At 28.8% G+C, this 9,349-nt stretch overlaps 2 protein-coding genes across 2 annotated transcripts in view; both read left to right on the top strand.

Moving 5' to 3' along the window:
* The first annotated feature begins 466 nt into the window (after positions 1-466).
* LOC109857892 lies at positions 467-2,899 on the top strand. The gene is made up of 5 exons (XM_020434661.1): positions 467-592; positions 1,492-1,676; positions 2,062-2,364; positions 2,589-2,658; positions 2,870-2,899. The coding sequence occupies exons 1-5, from the start codon at positions 467-469 to the stop codon at positions 2,897-2,899; spliced, it is 714 nt and encodes a 237-aa protein (XP_020290250.1).
* Positions 2,900-6,572: 3,673 nt separating this feature from the next.
* Positions 6,573-9,349, top strand: part of LOC109857893 — a 5,864-nt gene continuing 3,087 nt past the window's right edge. The window contains exons 1-4 of the mRNA XM_020434662.1: positions 6,573-6,675; positions 7,574-8,058; positions 8,176-8,622; positions 8,696-8,879. Coding sequence (XP_020290251.1) covers positions 6,673-6,675; positions 7,574-8,058; positions 8,176-8,622; positions 8,696-8,879 — 1,119 coding nt within the window. The 5' untranslated portion in view covers positions 6,573-6,672. The remainder of the gene's footprint in view (positions 6,676-7,573; positions 8,059-8,175; positions 8,623-8,695; positions 8,880-9,349) is intronic.

The raw sequence follows: 9,349 nt of genomic DNA on the forward strand, positions 1-9,349 counted from the left end.
AAATCCGTATAAATGGAAATTTGTGTTTATTTCTCTTCGCTTTGCAAAAAGAAAAAGAGACATTCGATAAGTCAAAATCTCTACAACGCGAAGATTTGAGCTCTTGCCTTGAGATTTAAATTATCGAAATTCGAATGTATTACATTAACTATTTTTAACATCGTAATACATTTACTCTTTTTCTTTATTATCTTTTTTTTTCCTTTTACGCTTTCTGTTTTTTCAAGTTTGTAGTTTTGTGTGTATTGATTTTATACATTTATTCGTTGTAGGATATCGCGTCAACTACGATTATAAATCTTGGAAAAATATTGCTTCTTTCCTGAAAAATCCAAAATCTATATATTGGAATGTATCTGAGTTATCTGACTCTACTTTAGCCCAACTTCTCGACGATGCGTTTTATTTTTTAATACAAAATACAAANTACAACGAACAACCAGTTGCAGAAGATAGTAATATAAACATGTTTTTAGAATTNGCAAGCAATGCAATAAACGTAGAAAATTCGTATATAACGTGGTATCCTATATTCACTGCTCTTCAATACGTATCAAAGATATTTCCGTTTTCAGATAGCACAAAGATCAAGGTAAATATTACTATAGTGCAGTAATAAAAAACTACTTCGAAAAAAANTCTTAAAAAGAAAGTAAATAAAAGAAACTCAGTGAACTACTGTTACAATATTCAGATTTTACGTTATGTTTTTTTACGTTTTTTTTCATCAATTGACAACAGGAAAAACATTATACATTAGTGTATACAGGGTGATTCAGAACAACCCTTTATCTTTGAGAATACATATTTTTGACTAAATTTCAAAACAACTTTTTATTTGACAAAAGTTTGTTTGAAGCTTACTCTTTGAGTTCTTCATAAAAATAAGTAATTTATTACGAGTCGGATACAAGAGATAGGCAGGGTCGGCGCACCTCACCGTGATTGACAGTGATTCATGTGATGCACGGATTACGTGATACAAAGTACACTTGAATAAATAAAGAAGTGAAAAAAAAGAGAGAGAGACAGAAACACATACAGAAACAGTGTGTAGCGATCAGCTGATCGCGTCAAAATCCATACGTAATCGCTTGCGAGTGACGGTGAGTACGCCACTTCTGTTTGCCTCTTGTATTCGACTCGGAGTTAGTCACCTATTTTTATTAATACCTCAAAAAATAAACATGTGGAAAAAGTAAGCTTCAAACAAAATTGTGTCACAGAAAAAGGGCTTTCAGAATTTAGTCAAGAAGATGTATTTTCAAGAAAAAAGAATTGTTCTGAATCGCTCTGTATATGATTTTGTCCAAAGCAAAAATAGAACAATTATGCCGTTAGAAATGTGCATATTTTAAGAATATTGAAATATGCAACAAAGTACAATAAATAATTACTATACAATGAGTTTTACATATAAAACATTTGAGTATATTTACAAGTTACAGAGTAAATAAAATCTTTGATTACTTTTTACACTTTGTTTTATAGGATAAAATATTACCACTATTAAATAGGTTTCTTGAAAATATATCATACAAAGATTCCAAGAATAGTGTTGATAATCAAATATATCACGAAGTTCTAAAATGGACATGTATTCTTGATGGTGTACAGTGCAAAGAACATCTCACTGATATATTGAACTGGCATTTCAAAAATCCTGTACAAAACAAGTACGTTTATTTATTTCTTTAATAGCAAAGTGAGTTTTCTAACACTACTGATTATACATAATATTATGTAACTGTAACCTGAGTCTTGATACAAACTTATGATATTGTAATAACACAACAAGTTCGCGACTGAATTATTCTGTAAATATAAATACTTTTATTTCTATAAAATATATAAATGTGTAAAGTACAAGCACGAATAATTGGGTATCAATTTGTTTAAATATATCGTCAATAACTCCTTGTTTCTATGCTTTTAAAAACCGTAATACCAAATGTGACATTAATGTTCAAACATTATTTCGATATCATAAGAAAAGTATATAAAACCGTTCGAGTAATAATGTGTGAGTAAAATTGTATATTTTTGTGTAAATATTTGCAGATTGTTGCCAAGTTGGCAGAAATGGATATATTGCCAAGGTGTAATAAAAGAAATACTGATGCATGTGAAGTGGAAAATAATACAGGACATGTACATGTTACAAGAGAAAAAAGACCAATACGTGCAAGGTTTATTTTGTCGTAACCTGCATTATACTATAGAAACTTTGCGATCTGAACTTGAATATGATTCAATACAAGAAAGTGATGCTGTTACCATTCTTTTCGATACTGTTGCAAGACATGCAAAGGATTTTTTTTCATTGAACACTATACTAAGCAAAATACAAAATAGATTTCCAAGGTAAACACATTTTTTTATAAAAACATGTTTATTTAGGTTACTACTGTCTAATATATTGTATGTGTATGTACTCTACATGATACTTATATTTTTACGTAGACTATATTAATATATGTATTATTTATATATGTAATTTATTCATTTTATAGAAATTGTTTTTATATATTGTATGTACTAAGTCAGATTTTGTGTCAATTATTTGTTTTATGTGTTTCATTCAAAAGAAAGATGAGTCTCCTTGCAGTTGTGAATTTTAGTATTAATCACGTATATTTAGATGATGATCTTGAAAAGGTATGTTGTGTGTACTTAAATAAGATTTCATTTAATAATGTTTTGTTCAATATATCTCGATAAATAAAAAATATATCTCTTTTCTGGACACTTTAGTATATGCACGCACGTATTTTAATTATATTACTAATTGATATAGTCTTAGCTTAGTATAATAAAAGAATATCATGTATGTTTTAATAATGAATGTTTTACATATTATTACATTCAGTATTATTATCACACTGTGGTTTTAGGTTAATACGGCTATAGAACTCCTTTTTATACACCTTATCAACGTATATGATGTCAAAATGGTAAAAAGTTTTTTATAAAAGATTTAAAAAAAAAAAAATTAGAAGTTTTGTAAATATTTGTTTTGTAATTGTACATTAGTTTTATATAAAACTGTTACTTTAAGTTTGACACTACGTGTTACGAAGTAGAATTTGTTTTGTGTACAGAATTATACAAATTATACACAATATATTATCGGAAATATATGTTGTAATATATGATGTAATATTTTTTAGGCAACGTTCATAAAAAACATTATTGCAAAAAAAGTTGAAACTCGCCGTACATTTGTAAGTAGGAGGCGATATTATATTCGTAATAAAGTCCACATAATACTTGATTACAAAAATATGAAAATGTAAGTGTTTTTCACTGTTTGTGTAGAATTGTTTTTATTTAACCGACAAATAATATATATATGTATGCGGTTAATACTAGAATTGGATACTGATGTATACAAAATTCAATTTTCTTTATAACATTAAATTAGTTGTAACTTATAGGTAATATCTAGTTTAAATATATTTTACGTATAGTGTATTACGGAAATATATTTCACGGATTTTACTTTATGTAATACGTTGCAATTGGTTCATAAAAGAAAAATGAATTTTGGAAACATGCAAATAATATAATTCATCGTAAATAACGAATGCTATTAAGTATATATTGAAGTATAATCAATTGCGCACAAACAACTACAAAGCAGACGATATATTAAACCAAGTATGTAAGAATATAAATCTATAATATGTACAAAAAAGTTTATATAAAAACAAAATCCATATCAAACAGTTTTATGTATGATAAAATAATGTTACTCGTAATATTTTTCTATGTATTTAAAACCGGGCAAATGATAATTTTAATATAATGTATTTAAGTAGAAGTTATTCTGTTTTTTATTTAATACGTCTGAACACAAATATGCATTGTATAATAAAAAAGAGTATTTGCAAACTAATATTTATTATATTATGACAATCCTTTAAGTTTTATCAATGTGCAATGTTTTTAAGGAAGTCTCTGTAGAAACATTTATGGAATCTAACATTTGATTCTGACTACTGTGCTGTGAATAAAATTGTGTTACAATCAAAGAAATTTTCTTATCTAGGTATCATTTTTTTGTCTATTTATCGCTTATTACTTAAAAGCATACTTATATATAATACTGCAACTTTACCGATACTGGAAACACTGCTGTCCGTCATCAGCATCATCGAAATCGTAGTCATCGAGAAAGTAAAACATATAGTAGCAATTTGATTAATATCGGCCACAGCAAAAGTAAGTATTTAAAGAAGTAAAATAAGGTTATATTACATATATGTTAAATATTAGTAAAAACAAAAGTAAGATTGTTTTTATAACTAACGTTTCACAAGACCTAAATGATTGTTATTTAAATACTTTCATTTTGTTTCATTCACACGCGCACAAACCATGAAACACTTTATTTTTATAATTTCATTAAAAAAATATTTTTGATAATAGTTGACGTTACAGCAAGATGAAAAATGTCACGTATATGAAAATACTACTTTGCTGTTTTGCACTTTGGTTTAATTTTGTAAAATACAGTATTTCTAATGTAAAAGAAACTATATGACGAAAGTTTCGCGTGTCTATCATATGTCGTTCTTACAAAGAGTTTTGGAGTCAGCGTTCGCACTCGATCGCTCAGAAAAAGCCATGATTATTTTGCGAATTCGTGCGAGACTCACGCGCCTTGGCCTAGCTCTCGATTATAAGTCAACTTCAATCAGCTGATCAATTGGCACTCAGCCGAACCACGGGTAAATATTATTTCTTGCGTATTTCTGTAAGCACGTGACCAAGTTTTATACACAGAAATGACTTTGCACGACAAACAAGCAGTTCTCCGATAACGTTTCGATAGATACTTTACAAAATCTCGTGCCGCAAGCACATTATGCTATCCGTATAACCATCTACGCGCTTCGATAGCACGCAATTTTTTTCTGTAATCTGTGAATAGCGCAAATGCGTTTACATTGAACAATAACAAGTTATGTACGTATTGCATATTGATCTTACAAAATTTGTTGAGAAAGAGTAATCTCTCTCACAGTATATACATATCCTTAATATACACATTATACTTAAATAAATTTATAATAATTTAATGTATTAATCATTTGCCGTAGTTTTAATAACTTGCTTTACTGTTTAAATTTTTTTATTAGAAGATCTCATAAAGATTGCGCGTTTACTAACCTCACATTATATTATAATAGCTAATAAGATTCACATAAATATTTGAATAAATTTAAAAAGTGTTGGTACATGTATGTTAAATTTTTATTGAAGTCGATTGTGATTCTTACACAACAGGAAAACAAGGAAAATCTTACTAATTGTGACGGCGTTTTGATATTTAGTGCTATTTTCCAGATAGTCCTAAAAAGCTATACTTTATTTTACATGTGGTATAAATTTTTAGAACTGGCAGTGAATATCAGAACGCTGCCTACAGAAGCATTTCATACATAGTACATTTTTTTCAAAAGAATTTATTGATACATCAAAACTCACTTGTTATCAAACTGTGGCAAGAAATAAATAAAAACACTCAATTTACTGAGTAATCAGTTAACTTGTCTTGTTCAAAAATCGTGACAAAATAACGTGAAACTCGATATTGATCATCTTATCAATGTACAATAGTGTCCATAAATATGCTATCGAGCTTTATTTACATCAGTAGTAAAAGGAAAACGAGAAATAATTTTTTATTTACTATATTTATCTTTAAAAAATAGTTGCAACAGTTTCTATAAACATAAGCCGCACAAGTGTGACGAAAAACAGTAAATGCATTTGCCACATACTAATGATACCACTTTTGTTTTGATACAATATCCGGATCGACAATGTCGTAAAACATACTACTTGCAGAAAGTTTTCTGGAAAAAACCACGCTCGCGTCAAGCGTGACTTTACGCAAGTTCTGGCATATCTCTGCGTAAGACAAGAAGTACAAAATCTATACGTAATAGTTACCAAAAATATATTTTTCAATACATATTTTTTAATAAATATTTTAACGTTAAGCGCGGAGCCGAGTTTGCTGTGTTTTCCGTTCAGGCGGCATGACGACGCGGCGGCGACAATTCGCTGAGTATTCGGTTACAAAGTATGAAAATGGCAGAAAGTTCCCTGGCAGTTCCCAGAGACTGACGCTGCCTAACCGAAAAATTCACTGTCAGTCCTCAGAAAGTGATGCTGCGCTTAACGTGTTTCGAGTGTATTTATATTTCTTTCGCCTTTATAACTAATTTTTTGCGCAACAAATCTTTTACATATTCCCGAACGCAACATTGGCACATTAAAAAATAAGGATTTTGTTTGATTTTTGGTATATTATTTCACCTGTATCTTTTCAGAAAAACATATATGTATTGAACTGTCTTCTGATGAAAACAGTATGTATATGAATGTCTATTGAACACTGAAAGTATTTTGAGACTCATATTTCTATACATATGTATACGTACTATAACTTAAGTAAGGTCGTTTCCCCCAATAGAGACGTTTACATCGTGATATGTATTTATTATTTCACAAAAACGACTGTTTTGTAGTTATCGAGGATCTCTCGAACAGACAGGATCGCGGATATTTTCAGGCAATTCGTTTTTGACTTATATAGCGATAATACGTATAAAGTAGTGCTCAAGATTTATATTTTAGTAGATAATTATTATGTGAAACATGGTAAGTTATGAGAAACTCGTATAGTATTTGTAGAACACAATTTTTGTTTTTAAATATAACTTCTGTTTTTCATTATACACTAAATCAATATGGAAATCGTTTTTTCTACTTTATAATTTAAAAATTCATATATCTACTTTAATTTATCAATATTGTGCAAATCTTACTACTCGTTAATGCTACATAGATTAATATTACATAAATATTATTACGATCTACAATTGTAATTGTACATTGACTTAATAATTGCAATGTGTGACATATTAAATAATTAAAACGCGCTCGAAAAATGGAGAAAAATTTTTCGAGTATAATTTTGTTCCTTAAAATATCTACTATCTTGTTAAAAATGTTCACCACAATTTCTACCTTTTAATCTTCAATTTTCTTTTTACATGTCAAGTTCATAAAAACACCGTATTCATGACACCTAATATGTGAAAATATGTCTATCCGTACGTGAGAAATATAAAACAACATTGCTACCTAGTGATAAACATACTCTATAACAATCATAACATCTGTTCTTCATATTTATATACTGTCGAACCTCCCAAAACGTATACTCTCAAAATGTATACAAATCCACTCTCAAAATTTAAACTTTTTCCTTCATCGGTTTTTCCACCACTAAGTATGATTACAACCTAACCTAACCGAAACTGCGCTAGCGCGAGATAACTTTATATCAAGTAAGTCTTTGCATATGCAAGAGGTAAAGAGTGAGGAAATATGGGAAGTATACGTTTTATGGGAGACTTGTTGCGACTGTGTATACGTTAAGAGAAATTCGACTGTATATCTGAAAAAGCAAACATTTATTCTGTACATATTAAATGTGTGTTGCGTTTTTATTTGCGTATGTAATGTTTGTTTAATAAACAAATACATTTTACAGATTCAAAGTACGCATATGCTTATATTCTTTGGAATTACATGCTTTTTATTTCTAACCGGAATTGCTTCTTCAACTGATGCGAAGTTACCTCAAGTACCGCAGTGTTACCACCCGATAGAATATCGTATAAATATTTCTGCAAACATACAAAACAATTCTCTCCATGTTGATTCTTGTGTCAAACTGAACGTTTCATGTGTACTGCAAGATATACGATTATATTTCGGACGTTACCTGAATGATTTCTACTATGGTACCGTCGATAATATCTTTACTGATACTTCAGTGGAATGGGTACTACATGTGCTATTTTCTGAAACAAGTGATTCATTCGGTGACATGATTCGTATAACAAAATATCAAAACAACTCTAAAACAACTGTACGGAAAAGAAGTATACTACCTGGAATATACTGGATCAATGTAAAGTATAATTGGATTTTAGACAAAAGTGCAATGATTTTTGAAAAAAAAACAAAAGACAAGTAAGTACACGATACTGCAGTAAGTATGTTTTTTGTTTTATAAGAAAATAATACCTATAAAACGTTATTACTTAAATACCAATGTAGTTATACAATCTACGTTTTTTCATTATGTAGATATTTGATTTTGCCGCGTATACCCGCTGACTGGATATTTCCGTATTGGACAAATCCCACAACCAAGGCTAAATTTACAATTCAAATTAGACATGATCACGATCAAACAGTTCTATCACATATGCCTTTTGATTACATAGTGCAAAACAATCAACTTTATTCTTTATTTCGTATGACACCTAAAATATCCACTCATTTGGTAGCAACAGCAATCGTACCTTCGGAGTGTACTAAACATGTCCATGTGTTAAATACATGTACTATACAAAGCAGATTCCAAGTGAAAAACGACATTTTGTACGCAGTATTTCTTATAAACAATATTGTAACATTCATTAGAAACAAGATAGAAAATAGCACATCAGTTTCATACGTGCAGTATGTAGTACTTCCAATAAACTCCAACAATTACGAAACTATAGTAACTACTGCACTTGTACTCTTCAGGTAAAATTAACTTAAAACAATCGAACATATAATAGAAACGACAAAATTGTTGTAACAACAATATTACTTTTAGAGAGGCTAGTATTGCATACAATAGAAAGGTAAATTCGATTATAAAAAAAAAAGAAGTAGCACTTTTGGTTGTGCGCAGTGTGATGCAAGAAATGTTCAGTGAATGGTTACTTACATTAAAAACCTCTAATTCTTGGTTTATAGAAGGGTTTTTGTCATTTTACGGAGTTTATTTAAACGATCAGGTAAGTCTTGCATTTGAAATTTCTTTCATACATATACTTTGATAGTAAAATATATATAGAATAATAAGACATTCTAGCATTGTAAAAATAAGAAGTTTTATGTAACGTATAATAGTTGCTAATAATAAATAATTTTATGAATATATATATTAATATACAAAATACTGTAAAATAATTTAAGGTTACAAACTAAAACTATTTATAAGAATACGTTTTATATTTCTACTTAGAAAAACAATTAGTATACATTATACAAAAGTTACTATTGCATATACACAAATGTATGTGTGTGTAAAATACTATATATATGCAAACTAATATACATAAATCTAATGTATTACATAGTAAATGAAAACAAAGAATTGTGTTTTATGTTTTTAAGAGAGTTGTAATGTCACATTTCAATTTTCGTTATTGTTTCTGTTATACAAAATTTTTAATAATGTTAGTGATGATAAGTTGTTATTATA

This window comes from Pseudomyrmex gracilis, unplaced genomic scaffold, assembly GCF_002006095.1.
Source record: "Pseudomyrmex gracilis isolate BER0280 unplaced genomic scaffold, ASM200609v1 scaffold_177, whole genome shotgun sequence".
NCBI classification, from domain to species: Eukaryota; Metazoa; Arthropoda; class Insecta; order Hymenoptera; family Formicidae; genus Pseudomyrmex; species Pseudomyrmex gracilis.